At 42.9% G+C, this 18,413-nt stretch overlaps 2 protein-coding genes and 1 non-coding gene across 4 annotated transcripts; all 3 read right to left on the bottom strand.

The window, feature by feature from the left end:
- Positions 1-10: 10 nt before the first annotated feature.
- cdc7 (cell division cycle 7 homolog (S. cerevisiae)) lies at positions 11-4,244 on the bottom strand. 2 transcript variants are annotated; one of them, XM_019877845.1, is made up of 12 exons: positions 3,827-4,244; positions 3,675-3,753; positions 3,316-3,402; positions 3,044-3,179; positions 2,840-2,933; positions 2,590-2,732; positions 2,181-2,499; positions 1,586-1,684; positions 1,230-1,393; positions 1,064-1,146; positions 789-938; positions 11-717 (listed from the first exon to the last, which is right to left on the bottom strand). In XM_019877845.1, exons 2-12 carry the CDS (start codon positions 3,751-3,753, stop codon positions 356-358), a joined length of 1,716 nt encoding a protein of 571 aa, XP_019733404.1. In that variant the 5' UTR covers positions 3,827-4,244; the 3' UTR covers positions 11-355. The 2 variants fall into 2 exon arrangements, with proteins under 2 accessions (XP_019733404.1, XP_019733405.1); XM_019877846.1 differs by having other exon boundaries at positions 2,436-2,499.
- A 78-nt stretch (positions 4,245-4,322) lies between these two features.
- Positions 4,323-17,804, bottom strand: hfm1 (helicase for meiosis 1). The gene is made up of 41 exons (XM_019877840.1): positions 17,734-17,804; positions 16,474-16,572; positions 16,272-16,387; positions 15,874-16,108; positions 15,043-15,371; positions 14,485-14,526; positions 14,084-14,154; positions 13,882-14,014; positions 13,581-13,732; positions 13,421-13,498; positions 13,112-13,267; positions 12,828-13,028; positions 12,648-12,736; positions 12,510-12,553; positions 12,265-12,366; positions 11,978-12,123; positions 11,783-11,877; positions 11,559-11,692; positions 11,413-11,460; positions 10,910-10,990; positions 10,689-10,780; positions 10,467-10,573; positions 10,153-10,200; positions 9,951-10,048; positions 9,732-9,866; positions 9,569-9,654; positions 7,901-7,984; positions 7,614-7,771; positions 7,432-7,535; positions 7,159-7,344; positions 7,018-7,083; positions 6,788-6,912; positions 6,542-6,621; positions 6,362-6,459; positions 6,205-6,282; positions 6,048-6,085; positions 5,798-5,981; positions 5,659-5,704; positions 5,318-5,390; positions 4,790-4,917; positions 4,323-4,679 (listed from the first exon to the last, which is right to left on the bottom strand). Exons 2-41 carry the CDS (start codon positions 16,551-16,553, stop codon positions 4,625-4,627), a joined length of 4,401 nt encoding a protein of 1,466 aa, XP_019733399.1. The 5' UTR covers positions 16,554-16,572; positions 17,734-17,804; the 3' UTR covers positions 4,323-4,624.
- trnam-cau (transfer RNA methionine (anticodon CAU)) lies at positions 8,818-8,889 on the bottom strand. Its single transcript has one exon. It is a non-coding gene; the product is annotated as a tRNA-Met (tRNA).
- Positions 17,805-18,413: the final 609 nt, after the last annotated feature.

The raw sequence follows: 18,413 nt of genomic DNA, 5'->3' as shown, positions 1-18,413 counted from the left end.
TTCTCTCTTCTGTTTTATTAGAGAAGTGCACTAAAAGCCTGATTCTTCTACACCATAGGTGCCACCAAAATTAGAAATCTCCACCTCTCTGAATTTCTGTAACGCTTCCAGTTTCTGTTAAAACCTGCGGATGACACTGTAAACTCAGTGGCTGCTTTCCTCTGAGAAAATGTTCAGAATTTAGATTCAGATGGTTTTATCAACAGCAGTACTGGAACACTCACAGAAAGGCATTAAGGTGTCGTGAAATTTACCTGGAAATGGGATCCTCCTGAAATGTGACCCCTAAGCCCAATAGCCTGAACGTTTGGTGAATAGTACTAGAACTCAAACGACGGGGCAGGGGTGGGGGGGGTTACAAGTGTTTAAAGAGCGGGTGGTCCAGGGCCTGTGCTGCTGTAAGTCTGCTGGTCGGGTTGAGATCCAGTAAGTGGTCTAGTAGGTCGTAAGCCTCATCGGGAACTGCGTCCCACCCCCGTTCATCTTGGACCAGGCAGTCGTGACGAGGGGAGGCATTCGGGGTTTGGTCCTGGCTTTTCGGGAGCATTGGAGGAGTCTCACAAGCTTGGTTTTGAGGTTGATGATCTGGAGCTTTACAAACAAATTTGGTTTTACTGATCGGCTTGACGACTTCATCCGCCCTGCGTCCTCTGAGCATCTCGCAGAGGACTCTGAGGTCCATTCGGGGAAGCTCCCGACTGCACAGCACCGTCTTGCCTGGACAGAGTGGGTGATGATTAACGATGATGGTGGCTCAAACCGCAATTATAATAGTGTCGAAAACGCACCAAATGCCTTGGCTGCTCGTACGGTCTCTCTGGAGCCCCGTATCGTCATGATCTGAGCGAGAGCCACCATGTCGTCGCTGGCTTTGAAGAACGGGTAGCGTCCGCTGAGCAGGGAGAGGAAGATCACTCCGGCTGACCACACGTCAATGGCTGAGTGCAGGAGGAAACACATTTGTTTAAAATATGCTGGAACCTACAGCTACCATACTGGATACTTGCTGCAACAGGGCTTTGTTCCTATGACTCAATTTCTAATTCCTGTTCAAGAGACCTACCCGTCCCTTGATTCGGGCACTTGGTGAGGACCTCTGGTGCTCGGAAACCTGGCGTTCCTGCCCTGGGAGCCACCTGCTGCTTCCTTTAGAGGCACAAGAGGAGCAGGTCACGTACCATATTAGAAAATAAAAAGCACCCAAAAACCTCAAAGATTCAGCCCTTCACCTCGACAGGCAGACATTGCAGACGCGGTCTGTCTGGAAGCAGTTACAAGTGAGAGGTTGATGACCACCTCTCTGAGCTTTCTGACTCCTGACCATGGCTGGTCCCCCTTGGGCCGAAGGGAACCTTGAACTTGAGAGCTCCCCTCTTTTCATGGGTTTTATCAGCTGAGGAAAACATGAATATCACAATGCATGTCGGATTTCGGTTGTAGTTTATAGAGATGTGAAACTAATCCAAAGGTTTCCTTGTTTTTCTTGATTTAAAGATTGACAAAATTTTTCCTAATGAGGAAAAAAAAAATAGCAAAATGATTGAAAATGGATGGATGCTGAAAACTGACTTGACAAGAGGCTTACGGGTGTCTTTGTTTCGTGTTTGGTGGCGGCTGAATCGCAGCTGTTCAGGTTCTTCTCGCTAAACACGGGCCTTGGTGCTTTGCGTGAACCGGCCAAATCCTGGAGATAACAAACACTGATGAGATTAGGGGGGAAAAAAAATGAGTTCAGAAAAACAGGACAGGAAATAATCACAGGGGCTTTTTGGAATCATTCACTCATTCCATACATTCCCTACGCACTATATGGTAATTAAAAATGAAGATTAGCTCACTTAGAACAAGGTTAATTTTTAGTGTGCTAATATAACGACAGTTGTATGCTTCACCGTATTTTGTCCGAATATTTTGTTCGTTTCTACTCAGTTTTCAAGGAGTTGGATGATTGCAATGTATGATGGTACCAATCCAGAAATAGAGTGAAGCATCTGTGTCAAAATGTCTCAGCAGTTCCTTCAGCTGACAGACACTACATTGTGTTTCTAGTGACCATCATTTGTTCACTTGTTTTCAGGGCGCATTGTGATACACTGAAGGCCCCAAAATAGTGGAAAGGGAGAAAAGACAGCCAGCCCTGCCACCACCAGGAGGGAAAGTGATAATTCGGGTGCAGACACCTTTGTGTGCTTTGTGCGAGAGGTAGAGGCCCCCGCTGTGCTAGTCACAGATCGTGTTTTTTGGATCCCCGCTTTCCGAGCAACCGAGGAGGTGGTGGTGGTGGAGGAAGAGGAGGAGGAAGGTGGGTGAGCTGTGGATGGCGGTGGAGGCAGTGACGTGGGGGCTGTGGTGGTGGTCTGTGGTCTACGTGGCGCTTTGTCCCGTCTTTCTTTAAAGCCTCCGGCTTTCGGTGCTGACAATTTGTGTCTGACCACCTTGAGCAGCTCAATTTGAGTGTCGGCCGTTCCCTGAGCCAGGCCGAAGTCCACCAGGGCAAACCTGCGCACAGAGATTATTTAAATGTATTTGCAATGGTGCCTTGAGATACAGGGTTACAAGATACGAGTGTTTTGTGTTGTTTCTACTCACGTCTTGGCCTTCCTGTTGTAGAGGAAGTTGTTTGGTTTGATATCTCGATGGATTATACCAAATTGATGAATGTGTCTGAGTGCCTTCAACAGGTGATAGATGTAAAGACGGACCTCTTCAAAGCTCAATGAGCCGATGATGTCCTGGTTGTAACATTTTAATGTCAACGATTTGAAAAGAAACTGCGCTTTTCGGTGAAAAATAAGGAGATTTCAGTGACACCAAACTTTTGAAAGGTATTGTTTCTTACCACTATTGCTTGATGTTCCATATAAGGCATGACAATCACGACTTGATCCTCCTTCCTGAAGCAGTACTCCACACCGATCACATTCTCTCTGCCCCTGCGAAAATAAAGGGGGTCAAGTCTGTTCTCAAGCAACGGGTAATTAAAACTAATAAAATAAAAGGACAAGTCAGTGTAAACAGAATCTTCAAATTGAAATAAACAAACCCAGCAACAGTGAGACATTGGAGCTCGGCGGCAATGCGAGTTGGATGGCTGGTAGGGATGAGATGCTTGAGGGCAAACACCTCTCTGCGACCATCCGGCATCCGAGCCTCACCAAGGTAGACGGAGCTGAATGTCCCTGATGCGCGAGTTGCAAAGACACGTCAGCAACGGGCCAAATAAAAGTGATAATAGCATTAAAGCAAAGCAAATTATGAATTTGAATGTACAGTATAACAAGAAACATGACACAAATGATCCAATAAACGGGGCACCTTCTCCGATTTTCTCAATGATACGAAAAGTCTTGGCAAGCTGAGGAACCGCCTTGTAGAGTGCTTCAATGTCCGATTCCACATCCCCTGGAGGAAAACACCAAACATGTTTTGTAGGGTTCTGGCAAAAGATTCTTCAGTGAACATTAACGTGCATGTTAATGTGTGAGAAAGCCAGAGCACCCGAGGAAAACCCAAACCGGACATGCAAACTCCACACATATCGGAACCCTAAAGGCCAAATTTGTGATTCTAAATTGGTGGGCCAGAAAGCTGGAACTGGGAGCGAGTTAACGTGGAAGCATATTTCATGGGAGCCTACACCGCCATTGGGTTAAACCGACAACACTTCAACTCACTTGAGATCTTTTTCTTGTTTCCAGACTTGAGACAGCCGTCCGTTGCAAACGTTTCCGTGCACACGACCGAAGAATCCATCTAAGAGTCAGGTAGAGAAAAGTGAGACTTGACATAAGACGACGAACGTAAAATTCAGTAAAAATAAACTCACCTCATGCGTTCGACGTAAAATGCGGCGTTTTCCAGAGTATACACAAATGTATGATACACTTTCGAAAGTCTGGAGGGACTAAGTTGACTTATAAAATTTAAGCATAACGCGTGTGAATAAATATAAATGTTTCATCCGTACGACGGGCGACTGCCTTTTCCGCCAACAAAATACCCGCTAAAATGACGTCAAACCAAGGAGATCTCGCGATAGATATAACATACCGTGGGAACAGCGGGAGTACGTCATGGCTACGCTCACGCATAAATTAACGAAATTCGGTCCGGAGACATTAAAATCATGCTTACTTGGTTCAACATAAAAACGATAAACATTATAAACAACATTCTAAATTGTCCCAAGGTGTGACTGGAGGTTCGTCTATGTGTGCCCATATGAGGATAAGCAGATCAGATAATGGCTGATGAGCTTGTCCAGTGAACCTATGAGATTCTCTTTAAAAGTCACTGAAACAAATGATAATACTGTCACAACGTCGTGTCTCAATAATAAATAGCTTTAATGAAGAAATACATGTTCTCTTCTTGAGGAGTAGACATAAGCGCAAACTTCAATTCATACCTGAAAATTCTTAGCCCTTAGCCTCCTAACAATTTAAACATTCAATCATACCACCCTTTAATTTATACGTTAAGCCTGTACTGTCTGCCATCACCTGAGGAAACAAATGAACAATGACATATAACATACAAAATTGTATCTGGGGAATCAACAACAACGTCCCACAACATCCATCAATGGGAAAGAATTTTTTTCCCATTTTGTCATCCAGAAGTTCTAAAATATACCATCAAATATTCCAAGAAAAGCTTCCTCTTCTTTGCTGTCGGTCCTGAAACATAAAGCAGGCATTCGGCACAATTAAATTACATGGAAATCATGTTCTAAAATTTGCAAGAAAAACAAGTGAAGCTGAAGCCTTGTTATGAAATGGGGCTTTACGTGCTGTTGTCACTCGCAATGGTGTCAAGCGAGAAGAAATTGAATCTTTGAGTTGGTGGGGCCACACAGCTTGAATTTGTTCTTTCTGGTGACTTTGTTGCAATCCCTGTACCGAACATGCTTGCATCCTGCACATGAAGAAAACGATGAATCGAGTACACAACATGCCAATTCTATTTATAGCGAGCAGAATGAAGATGTCATTGAAACGCATACAAGTGGGCTTATATTTACAACTGCTTGTAAGTAGATAACAGTACTTCCTGAGTGCCGGAGGTAGCACTCCTCAGATAAAACAATGTTGACATGAAGTGCAATGACCAAATGAAAACTAATAGAATGAACAAAACCAAAGTCTATGTCCAAAATTAGAACAAACAACTACTGATACTACTAAACTGCATGCGGTATTATTGTTCATCTACACGTGATTCAACGTTAAACAAAATTGAGCGCACCCTATTCAGTGATCAATATCTCACAGGCCGTACTCCGTGTTAGTCTCTCTGTATGTTAACCATCGCATACCTTTGTTTGGCTCATCTGTCTGGCTGCAAAAGGAGAGGGTTCAGGACTGTTGAGAATATTTTGGGAAAGTGACCTGAGGGAAAAAAACGTGAAAAATAAAAAGTCAACAAAAGTAAAATAAAATAATAAAACAAAAAAATATATTTAGAAAATGAATTTTTAACGAAACTAAAGTTTCCCCATGAACTGAGCTCTAATCCAATACGGATAATACAATTTGTGACAACATAATTACTTTGCAGCTGCACTCAAGCTTGGTTAATAGTTTGAATATTTGCCGGTAAAAACAAAACGTAAAGTTACGCATTTGCCGTGCATGTAAGGGATGTTCTTGACCCTACCTCAGTGCCAAGGGAGTGGGGTGACACGGTGATTTGGCCACATAACCTGCATATGCAAACAGGAATGTCATTTAACTAAGTTTATTGAAAACAAAACAGGCACATCATATGACAGAAACTCACACGTGAAAGAGGTTACCTGTTTTGGTGCATTCAGCTGACTGCCTTTGAGGCAGTGATGTGTCACTGGCATGAACCGGTGTCTCCTCATCAAAGTCGCTCCAGTCATCCCAATCGTTTCCGAGGTCAAAGCTAACACTTGGTATTTGGGACAACGCCTCATCGTTGTCGCGCGTGCTCTGATTTGACACTCGCCAGGGTCTCTGTGGAGAAATCCGTGCTTGATGGAGTCACGCTGAGTTCATGTGCGCTTTGGGGATTTTACTCACAGCAGCATGTGATCCGGCATTTCTCCACCCGACGGAAGCTGAATATGAATTAAAACAAATGACAGGCAGCATTAATTTGAGATGAGCGTTGTCTCTGTTGGCCTGAAACGTGGAAATGGCAATTTGTGAGCTAAATTGAGTGTTGGGATGGGATGACCTTGGTTGGTAGGAGGTGCAACATTAGCTTGGATTGGCTCCTCCATTGCTGTGTGCATGTCCATAAATAGGACATCATCTAAAGAGGGTGTACACCAGATACAAAAAAAAAAAAAGGATCGTCACCGAACAAAGACTTTAAGGAAGAGAATTGGTACCGTTGTCAAAGTCATCCATATGGTGCTGATACTGCGAAGAACTTTCTGCGGTTCGATCCATCATCACAACGGAATCGTTGTGGTGGTATGCGTCATCGCTTCAAACAAGAGAGGCGTAACCAGTGAAATTAAACATGGCTTTCGATTTCATTATTGTTGATTGCTGCACCACGGGATTACCTGGACAAGGTGTGTAATTTCTTAGCTTTGTAGGAAAACTGCTGCATGTTGACACCCACAGAGTGCTCTGTCATTTTCATCTAACGAGTAGACAAAGACAAATATTCAAGCGGGACTCAAATCTTAACGCCCCCAAAAAAATCATACATTTTTCTCTGATCAGTATCAATTGCTGTATCCGCTCATGAGCCAGCAAAAATAAACTCGCGTTGCGTTGTATCCTCTGCCATGTTCCTATAATCTCACCTTGAGTCGTTTGACCGGAGTGGGTGCAAGTGTGTCGCACCTGCTCCTCAGGTCGCTCAAATAGGAAGAAAAACATGCAGCTTTGCTTGCCGGCCTCTTGCGGGCCACAGTTACACCAGTTTTACCTTGGAAGCAGATGGGAGATGCTCAGTAGAAATTGGAAGACCAAATAATCTTTGTGTCCGTGTGTACAAAGACGGCCTCGTCAAAAGATGACTGATTATATTTACAACAGTCATGGCCACACTGGTCCTTATTCTTGCAGAGGTGGTTGCACTGTCTTTTCTGTCCTCCAACTAATCACATTGAAGTCAATGAAACAGGGGTTACTTTTTGACATTTTCACCAATCCCGACGCTTGGAGTTCGTACCTTGCTCTGTGGAAGATGTTGTGTTTTCCTGAAGAGGTGCAGCTTTGATAGCAGAGTGAGGTTTTGCTGCTGACTGGTGCGGCGTCTCCCCAGCAGAATCATGAGACATGCTGCTCGGGTTATCTGTCTCAAACGAGCGTGCTCCTGCGTAGTATACATTGAATTTCTGCTGGATGTCTAGGCCAACTGTCCAAGAGGGAAAATAGAAAAAACAATCCAGTCGTTGATTGTACATACTTTGGAACATGATCTTGAAATGAAACATCATTTTACCATATACCGAGCTGATGAGATTAACACTGATCTCATCTCCCTTTGAGGCCTTCACCACTTCAATCTTCTTTGACCAGGTGTTGCTCTTCAGCAGCATCAGGTCGCTGGGCAAAAAAAGATCAAGGTTGGTTTTTTAAAATTATTATTACACAATCAATATCGGTTTGTCAAACATCCCCTACGTGATTTTTTGCTGGAAGACACAATTGTTGTCGGAGTCTCCGATGACCAGAGAAACATAGTGATTGCCTGGAGCTGTTCTCTTGGTCAGCAGGAGTTCTCGGTTTTGGAGGTTCACCTTCACCACAATCTCAGCAATATTGCAGCCGTACCTCGGCAGCTGCGAAATACAGTCACGACATGAAACGAAATTGTGAATGACAGACGACTGTCTCTCTAAAGAAAACTTGCATTGGGATTTTTAGTCGTCCTAAAACTCTTCACAGACCACTCTACCAAAGCCGTTTACCTGTTCCAAGGTGATTGCATACTTTGGGAGGTGCAGGACAAATTCCCTGATTTGGTTTCCAAATGGTGGATGTCTGTTGAGAATCTGCAGAAAACATATGTTGTGATATCATTTACGTCACAGTATCAAATATGTACAACTACATGACTGTGCCAGCCAAATGTCTTGGCTGATGACTAGCATTGTTTTTTTTTCCTGACCCTCTTTGACTGCAGTCAATATTACTTGTAAAATGTTAACTACTACCGAAGGACACAGAACTAAATGCAAAGCTCTGTGAATTTGTTTTCACTTTAATTCATACTTCAGGTTTGCGACAGGTCTGTGTTCTAATTAGTGGTCGACTAGCAATATGCAGTACAGTGGGATCATTACGGCATTGCCAAAACAACAAATCTAAGATTTTTGCACAGTACGGCTGGAGGTACAAAATATGTTCGCTTGCGACTTCGTTAGATAGCTTATTAAAAAATATAACACAAAAATTAGCAGAGGATGGTTTCGATCCATCGACCTCTGGGTTATCATATGTTGTGATATCATTTACGTCACAGTATCAAATATGTACAACTACATGACTGTGCCAGCCAAATGTCTTGGCTGATGACTAGCATTGTTTTTTTTTCCTGACCCTCTTTGACTGCAGTCAATATTACTTGTAAAATGTTAACTACTACCGAAGGACACAGAACTAAATGCAAAGCTCTGTGAATTTGTTTTCACTTTAATTCATACTTCAGGTTTGCGACAGGTCTGTGTTCTAATTAGTGGTCGACTAGCAATATGCAGTACAGTGGGATCATTACGGCATTGCCAAAACAACAAATCTAAGATTTTTGCACAGTACGGCTGGAGGTACAAAATATGTTCGCTTGCGACTTCGTTAGATAGCTTATTAAAAAATATAACACAAAAATTAGCAGAGGATGGTTTCGATCCATCGACCTCTGGGTTATGGGCCCAGCACGCTTCCGCTGCGCCACTCTGCTTTCCGAATAACATGCCCCAGACTCCGTCAATTTCTATGACATGCGTTACGTGAGCAGCGATAAACCTTGCCTAATCAAATGCCCGAAGTTTCTACCCGAGTTCTGCTGTGTACACAAGGACCGTTGGCAGACTCCCATCAGGGGTCGCTATAGTGAATCGCTCGCATTACAGTATTTATTTATTTATTTTTACGCCGGATGGACTTCCTGCCGCACAATATTATCCGGGGTTAAGTCCCACATCGTTTTGCTCCATTGTCCGCGGTGTCGCGACATCTGACTAGGAAACGAACTCGAACCCGATTGTCACTGTAGTGAGATAGGATGTAATGTCAAATGAACAACAAACTATAGTCATCGCACCGTGCTGTGCAGTAAAACAAATTTCTCAAGCTTTATTGGGCCAAAGCACATGCTGCGCAGTAAAAACAAAAATCTCATGGGACCCTACTAAACGGAACAGACCAATTCAGTGAAATTGGACATTGCACTCCACTAGCATCATCAACTGACACCACACAATACCAACTACAGTACCCTTTTAGACACTTGCCTATGAAATGCATTGAAAACAAGAAATTACATTTGCCTGAGTCTGTGAATATTACAGAACTATCTTGTACCAAAAAAAAAAAAACAAAAAAAAAAAAAACGTGTGTTCTTTAAGGAGAAGACTGACCAGCTCAACCTCCCTCGGGTGGGTTTGCTCTATCTTGCTGAACGTAGTAAGTCCAGCATTCACCATAGCAGTTGACAGAGTTTGGCCTGAAACACAGTATTCAGCGTTTCACATGGACCGTTTTACGCAAGTACAATGCGATTTGTTTTTGCGGCACTCTCACCTATCTTGTCAAGCTGTTTAGAGACATACGCAGAGTTCTCCCAGAGTTTTGCTCTGAAACATTTGGCCAAGATCAGGGAGTTGAGCAGAGTACTGAACCCCATTTTGGAATGTTGACTCAGGTATTCAGAAAGGCCTGGTTGGAGTCAAAACACATTTAAAATTGGAGTCCGTTTTGAAAGCCCAAACACATCTGTCATCTCTGCTTTTGCTGACGTACACTTGCTGATGCGCATGCCGTTCCTGAATATTTTTGCTGTATCCTGTGTGAGGCCAAAATCTTGAATTGAGATGGACCCCAAATGAGCTTGAATCAAGCTGTAAGGCAATAAAACCACAAGCTTGGAATACATTTCAAAGCAAGTCCTCCATTTCCTCTTTATCAGACACAATTTTGCCAAAGGGAAAATAAAATCACCCACCAGTTCACTTTCATATCATTGCTTTTGATCTTTCCATCCATCGGAAACCTGAGAAATATATGCAAGTTCATCTGACCTAAATTTGAACCTACGTCCCAAAACAAATATCGTCGCTGTCAGGTGAAAAAAATTCTATGTCTAAATGTGGTCAATTTCATATAGTTAAAACAAATCAATACTATTTGTCTGTCGCCAGGTCATCTGTTATTTCTACAAGTTATTAACCAAAACAAACAAACAAAAAATTGAAAGCTACTATATTGAAATGACGACGCATTAATCAACAGATGATACGATGAATAATAATTGCCAACCGAATGGTTGTTCTGTTCTTGTCCCGGTTTAAGGTATTCAAGGGCCTCTTCTCGGTCACTCTTAGCTGAATGTCACTGAACTCTTGGCTCTTTGACACCAGCTCAATCTGTACAATGAGACGTATCAGATTAAGAGCTGAAACAACTGGAATTCAATCCAAGTCAAAATACCCGTCGTGCATTTGGACTGTAACTGCTGGTTAGCTTGCTCGCGTCACCTACTAGGTCAGACAAATTCTCTGTGCCGGATACGTTGCTGAACTGCAGCATGGTGTCAAAGGCAATACAGTACCTTGCCATCAACCGGCCAGCCTCTGAAAACATAACAAAACATTTGGGGCATCCTGAGTAAATTGAAGCCGGAACGTCTCAGACAAACACAAATTCATGAAAGAGAAACTTATGTAACAACCTCATCAAACCCATTAAAGGTGCTTTGCTACCTGTGGGTTTAATATTGATGTCCTCATCCATCGTGATCGCATTGATAGAGGACAGAGAGTTGAGGTTCTTCAGACAGAGTTCTAAGATAGTAGAGGAGTCGCACATTTTTACATTAACATTGGGAGCTTGAAGTACCCTCCCCAAAATTCCACCAACTTAAGAATAAAAGATGAGGATTCTGTGAATCTGTTTGAATATTCTCCAGCTATCCAAGCAATGGATAATTCATCCATCTTTCACCCATTGTCAAAAGTGCCAGTGAGTTGAGCCGACGGGCTCACTGGAGTCCACGCAGAAGATCGAAGCGTGCAAAGTACGTTTATAAGATACTGCAAGCAGACCTCACCACTCGTAAAGTCGGCCCGGGTCAATCACAGATCACCACTGTGAAGTGGAAAATTGGAGACCGCCTTTTGATGCAATCGTTCGTGTCCGTGTGTGACACAAATGGGGGAGGATGTCTCATACCCAAGCGGCCATTAAAAATGAAGTAAAAGCCTACCTTGGAGTTTTGCCTCAATTCCACATTTGCCGATGGCAGCAGAGAAGCCTGAAAGGTTGATTCACAAATGGCTTTGCATTGGTATTCAAATTAGAACCGCGAGGACCACACTCTCCTCATGGTGAGACTTTCTAAATCGAGCTAACCATAGTGTTCTGGGTTCTTCAGCGCTCGAATGTACAGGAAGGTGGAGCGTATCCAGTCCAGAGCCATGTTGACATCGCTGATGGTTTGGAGAACTATCTCGGCATTCAGGTGCTCCACTAGGTGACTGTGCAAACTGTCCAAAACATATTTAGTGCTCCGGGCTGTATCAGATTTTCCCGTGCATCCCTGCTCTCTTTTGACTCACTCTGAGAAAATCCAATACCTGCTCTCGATAATCTCAATCCCATTCATGAGTTTCATATGCTTGTCTTTGGTTTGCATCTTGGTCATGATCACTGCAGTGGCAGATGTGTCAAACTAAGACAAGAATATTAAATCATTAGCGAGCAGAATTTTATTTGATGACATTTTTAAAAAATTCTTACAAGTAAGTTTGAGTGATTAATTCTGACATTACCTGTGGTCTTCCAGCCCGGCCAATCATCTGCAGCAGGTCCACCTCACTGTACTCTTCACAGGAGCCTGCGACATACTGCATGGTGGACTTGATCACCACCAGGTGAGCAGGCAGGTTTACTCCCATGGCCAGAGTGCGCGTGGTAACTACACGTTTAAAACACAGATAGACAGACAGACAACCACACAGTACACAAGTATCACCAAAAGTAATGCTACACGGAGCAATTGTCTGAAAATGTGTCCGAAAGATGCACAGGATCATGTGTCAGACACAGCCAGTCTTACACAGGACAGGCAGGTCTCCGAGAGTGAAGGCCTTTTCTATCACTTTTCTGTCGGAGGCGTCCACTCCGGCGTGGTGGTAACCAACTCCCAGCATCACCAGATCTACACAGCAAATAAAACACCGTTATCAACGTCAATCTGTTCGCCAGCTTCCCACTGAATTACATTACCACATATTAGCTGAAGCCCACATAATTGTATATGACAGCCCCCCCCAAAAAAAAAAAAACAAAACCAAAACTTACCTTTCAATTTGGAATCCAGAAGGGACTGCGCATATTTCATCAACCTGCAAGAAGATGAAGAGATGATAGATTCCCAAAGCTTTTTATCTTGAATCTGTTCCATGCAAGAGTTTGTCATTCATGCTGTTGAGTAGACACCTTTGCTTGTGCTCAGGGACCATAACAAAGCGCGTTTCCTTCGCTAAAACGGCAGCTGACTGCTGGGTTCCTTTTCTGGTGGAGCAAAACTTTGGAAGAAGATGATTGTTGGCGCGGGGGTTAGCAAGAACAACATGATTTCAACAAGACTACATGACTTCACTTTTAGAGTGGACGCACCACTAAAGCGGGCTTGTGGTCAGAGTAAGTTTGTATGATATTGGCCATCTTGTAATTGAGCGATAAGTCGAACTTGAACTCGGTGTGGTTTGGGTTACAGGGGAATCCTAACACCACTTTCCTCAACTTCACAGGGCGGTGGCTTTCATCCAATGCGAGATACGAGGCAGGACCCTTCTCATTGGACAGCCAGTCTGCTATCTAAACACAGCGAGACAATATGGGGACTAGTAATCAAACTCCGACTTTAGCTACAACTGAGAATCGAATCCCAGCGTCCTTACATCGGAAATATTGGGTATGGTGGCTGACACAGCCACAAATCTCATCGAGATGTCAGTGTCTTGATTCTGGATTGTCCTGTAGGCATGTACGGCCTTCATCCTGCTAACCACCACTTCAAGAGTGGCACCACGGGTTGCATCCTTCACGACATGAACCTGGAAGAAAAAAAAAAGATCCTCTTTATTAATTCGATGGAAACATTCGCTTCCTGGGATGCTGGCATTCAGACACTAAAAATGAACGTTGTGTGTACCAAAAAGGACGTTTGTGTCACACACTGGGGCTTAATTTTTAATAATCGCACTGACCTCATCTATAAGGAAGAGTCTGACCAATTGCAGCAGACAATTGTCCTTCCACCTCCTGGTCATGCTGTCCCATTTTTCCTGGAGAAGGAATAGATCGTTATAAGATGTACTCAGGTAAGCCTTTTGCACCACTCGCCCACCACCCTTTCACTGCACACACTGGAGTGGTCAAGATGATGTGCGAGTCCTGGATTTCAAAGAAGTCGTCGATCTCTGTGTCGCCCGTCAGCTCCTTGCAGTTCAGCCCCAGAGGAACAAACTTCTTTGTCCAGTTCTCAAAGCACTGACTACAGAGAGCTTTGATGGGGGCCACTGGCAAGCAAAAACAATCAAACATAAAAATGCACTTATTGAAATAAATGATCTCATGAAGCCAATACCGACCGTTTTCTTTCACCCTCACAATTTGTGTGAATTCTGTATGACGTGTAAACTTGAAACGAGATCTACCGAAAACTCACTATATACAATTTTGACGCCTCTCCAGGGCTCGGAGGTCTCCATCAACAGGTGAATGATGGCTAATTCAAACAGGACAGTTTTACCAGATCCGGTAGGAGCACATGCCACAAAGTTCTTGTCTGTGTAAAGAATCTGAGATGACCAAATTATAAAATTCAGTTCTCTCAAACTTAAAGAGGAATCCATTTAAAGAATACTTACGTCGTCTAGAGCCTTAGACTGGACGTAGTTGAAAAAGGGGAACTCGCTGAAGACTTGTCTGAACTTAGCTGCTGTTCGCATGGGTCAGGAAATGAAAATGCATTTGTGAAAACCGAAGCATAAAACATTTCATTTTAAAGGCCCTTTAAGGTGATTTTGGAGATTTGTTTGTAAATACATTACAGATTGCTTGCAGAAGAAAGACTGAGAGTTATATCGTACTCAATTGTGGAAATAAAGTGTTAAACTGTTTTTCAACCATTCAGTTTTTGGTCGTGGCTAAAATAGCATCACGTGACGCATTTTGGAGTTCGGCGTGAGTGTGTCAAATTTAGAAGACATTGATTTCCACTTTACATGGTCTTTGATAATTGTGGTTTACTATAAAAAAAAAAGGATACGGATTTCAGAGACTGGTCGCAAAATGTCAGCTCCTGAAGTCCCTACAAAGCACACAATCCAGCCATTAAAATTTTGTGTACCTTTTCCGTACTTTGTTGTATATATGTTTTGTGAAATTTTTGTTTGGTGGTGTGTCGTGAGATTTTTTTTTTTTTAAGTAAATTTATATGAGGTGGGATAGCTCCGGCACCCCCTGCAAGCATTGTGAGGATAAAGCGGATCAGAAATGGATGGATGGATGGATGGATGGATGGATGGATGGGTATATGCGATGGCTCAATCAAGGTTGGGACACACTGGTAAAAATATTTTCTCTTTCTGCCCACTGTTCCTTTCTACCACCTAGTGGTAAGCACGTTCACCTACAGCTAGACAGTCAATGGAGGAGCTCACCCCAGTTCACCTCATTGCAACCCAAGCACATCGTGCTAGCTGCTGCCATGGCTGCACATTTGCATGGTTGTTAGCCGCAACCTTATTTTGAGGCTACATAGTGATCAATTGGAGTGTTCTTCTGAGGTGAGTTTTTTTAAAAGTGTGGCATTGCAGTGCAGCACCTTGGATGTGGAGCGGCTGGGGCGCGGCAGGTGGAAGCAAGGCTCTCATTGTGCCCTTGTCCTGCCTTTCTACACGGGCCGCCTGCTGGGGGGGATTGACGCTCATTGCAGATGAGACCAGAGGAGGGGGGAGGAGTGAGGCTGGCTGGAAGGGGGAAGGAGGAGCGGCTTGGCCAAATGTCACCCTCGGTGGCTGAAAAGGAGGAGGCGCTGTTGCCATGGCAACCGAACTGAGAAAAGTTTGTGGTCCGGATGCTGTGTGACTACTACAGAGGTCGTTTGCATTTGACGAGTCACCTCCGCGCTTTGACACGGGAACCTTGAACAAGCTGTTGGGAGGCGGGAGCACAGCAAGAAAAAAAAGATGAAGACTTAGCTGCAGTCCAGTGTGGAGGTTATTTTAAAAGCAGGCTTCCAGTAACATTAGTAAGCTGAAGATTGAGCCGCTTCAGGAAATACACCAGTGAAAACACCAAAACCCTGTGCCGGCAGTTACAGAATATAATTAAATTGGTCCAAAAAGGATTATTTATTGACTACATATTGTTCAACTATCTATGCCAGCGACATATCGTGACAGGAGGAACGAATAAATGCTCTTCCGCCACCACTCTAGCACCCCACATCAGCGTTGTTTCAGTTATACGGTGATGCATTGAGATACGATGAGTGACCCGACTAATATGAGATGCCGTTTGGAACATTTTTTTTACTTGACAGCAAAACATTGCGTTGTGAGCATTGTATGGCGGCAGGGAGCTCAATTCACTCTGCAACAAAAATCAGTTTGGCATAGTGAAAAATCCTGAAACAAAGAAGCTTCAGACTTGCCTTCTCTGCAGAGGTGGTCCTTTTCGGTCATCCACAGATAAATACTTCATGCTGATGGTTCCTCGATCAGTATCATGCCCACCTTCATCAATGCTAGTCTGATTGGGACCATGACAGAGGTCCCTAAAACCTTCACCTCCCCAAAGGCCTTCGGGTCTACAGTTGCTGTGGGCGCTGTCTTGGATCTCTTCATTTTCCCTCTCAATGAGATTGTTTGACAGTCTTTGTTGGAGACCTGTGAATTTAGAGCTGTTAGAAGAACTGAATAGCACTGCAGTTATTATGTGAATACTTCTTACAACGGTTTTTATCACAATTTGTTTGCAAGGCAAAGAGAGAGGTGTTCTTTCTGAAAGTCAAGTGAAAAAGAATACACCCTAATCCAGAGCAGAACATACTGTACAGGGTAGTGAGCGACTCTGCCTCTTCCTGCAAAACCTGAGTGGCGGGAATCTGGGAAAGAGATGGCGGTGCTTCCACTTGCCATGGACTGACCACTCGTTTCAGTGGCTTTCTGTTGATTACAAACCAAAAGGGGCACAATATTAAATGAAATAAAAGGGATGAGAGTGAGTTGCAGGGCTTTCTGGTTGTACTCACACTTTGTGGACTATAGGTTTCTCAAAAAAGAGATTGTCCAAGGACAAGGCGCAGTCATCCGAGTCCAGCATCTTATTCATTAGTGCAGTACTTTTCAACCTTTGAGCCAAAACGGATTTGATATGAGAAAAATCTCACAGTACACCACACCAAGAGAAATGTCACCAATATATATATATACTGAACACTGAAATAATGATGCTCTTGTCTCAATTTACTGAAAATCTGAGACTGTTTAGTTGAACACAATAGCTATTAGTGTTGTAATGATGGACAGGTGCATCCATAGCTTAACTCAGGGGGCTCCAAGTCTGACCAGCCTGTTTTATGTGTTTCCCTACTCCAACATAACTGATTTAAATGTTCAGCTCCTCTACAAGCTTTACACAAGCCTGTTAAGGATTGCTAATTTGAATGAGGCATGTTGGAGCTATTCAATCATTTAAAACAGGCTGGATGTGGGGTCCAGGGGACCGGATTTGGAGACCCCTGGGTTAATTGTAGCTTCAGCCATCTAGCATAGTGTAATTATAAGTGCCATTGTCAGAAAAAAAAACTATTTACAGCTCTAGTGACATGCTAAAATGATAGTTTAACAGGTCTAGTGACATGCTAAAATGATAGTTTATCTACAGTAAATATTGACATAATGCAAATATTGCTTGTGATTTACTCTGGTGGTGATCTGCGGCTTGTGTTGAGTATAAGGACCCTATTAGATTCAACGATATATGTGTAAATTTGACAGGAAAGCGTTCCCTTTTTAAGTTACAATATTCAAACTTTTAAAAATAGCCTCGTAATTAGCAGAACTACATATTTTCATATTATTTAATAGTAATTTACATCTGAATCTGTGTGAACAGGTGCTACTTAAATTAGCCGTTACTCTCGCGCCTGTCTTTTCGCACATTATTCATATATTAACAACTGTCACTATTTTTTATTTAAACGAGACGTTATATGTTTGTAAAATATATTACACAAAGATAGATATCCTTGCTAAAAAATGATAAATGAAATGCTTCATGTTTTTTATGAGACACTAAACATTCTTTATTACTGGCGCGATAATTTTCAGAGCAGACTGAAAAGGAGTTAGCGTTGCTAATTGCGAGCAATAATATACGCCAAGTAGAGTAGTGCGGAACGTCTATAGTTAGCATATTATTTTAAAAAATTAGACGTATTAGGAACAAACTGTTTAATTCTTAAGTACAAAACATTCCCTCTTCAAATGTCATTTTCTGATTACTCTACCTCTGTTCATAAATGGTTTCCTTCGATGCTATAATTATCCGAACGTGACCGAGAGATTTTAGTAGTCGCAAGTCTTGCCAGTCTGAACAGGACGAACTTCAAATCCCTGTCCAACTCATTAATTGTCACCTTAATATTTTTAATGAGCAGGCAGTGGAATTTTATTTACTATATTATTGGCATAATTTGGGATATTGGCTAAATAATTGGAAGCAGTTTTTTTTCTGACGGCGTAAATCAGGCACATTTAGGACTGCAATTGAAAGGCCTAAATGTAAATTAAAATGACAAAATAATGGGATTCATTTAAGTTCCACTAATTAAACGTGACCAGACACACATGCGCGCGCACACACACACACACGCGCGCGCGCGCGCACACACACACACACACGCACACACACACACAAACACACGCACACGCGCACACACACTCAACACGCATACACTGACAACCATCAATGCAGCACAGCAACAAAGACCATCCTATGCTCATAAACTATGACAGAACAAAATTTATATACACAATCAAATGATTTTATTTTGTTTTATGAGGAAAAACTCAGCTACAAACCGAGATTTGCGCCAATTAAACCAATGTATATTTATGAGTCATCAAGCTACCAAAATTTCACCAAAGGGAAAGGCTCATTAACTCCTTTTTATGCCTCCTATTTGGA

The sequence above is a fragment of the Hippocampus comes genome, unplaced genomic scaffold (assembly GCF_001891065.2).
Source record: "Hippocampus comes isolate QL1 unplaced genomic scaffold, H_comes_QL1_v1.1 scaffold317, whole genome shotgun sequence".
Classification (NCBI taxonomy): domain Eukaryota; kingdom Metazoa; phylum Chordata; class Actinopteri; order Syngnathiformes; family Syngnathidae; genus Hippocampus; species Hippocampus comes.
This window is presented reverse-complemented; position numbering and strand designations above follow the sequence as displayed.

Bases quoted from the DNA above. Each gene is read 5' to 3' on its own strand.
- cdc7 (XM_019877845.1), bottom strand. From the start codon at position 3,753: ATGGATTCTTCGGTCGTGTGCACGGAAACGTTTGCAACGGACGGCTGT. The intron at 3,403-3,674 runs GTGAGTTGAAGT...GTTTTCCTCCAG, and splicing joins AAACAAGAAAAAGATCTCAA to GGGATGTGGAATCGGACATT. The intron at 1,394-1,585 runs GTAAGCCTCTTG...TGTTTTCCTCAG, and splicing joins AACACGAAACAAAGACACCC to CTGATAAAACCCATGAAAAG.
- hfm1 (XM_019877840.1), bottom strand. From the start codon at position 16,553: ATGAATAAGATGCTGGACTCGGATGACTGCGCCTTGTCCTTGGACAAT. The intron at 9,655-9,731 runs GTGAGAGTGCCG...ACTGTGTTTCAG, and splicing joins TAAACAGCTTGACAAGATAG to GCCAAACTCTGTCAACTGCT. The intron at 5,391-5,658 runs GTAGGGTCAAGA...TTTTTCCCTCAG, and splicing joins CCCACTCCCTTGGCACTGAG to GTCACTTTCCCAAAATATTC.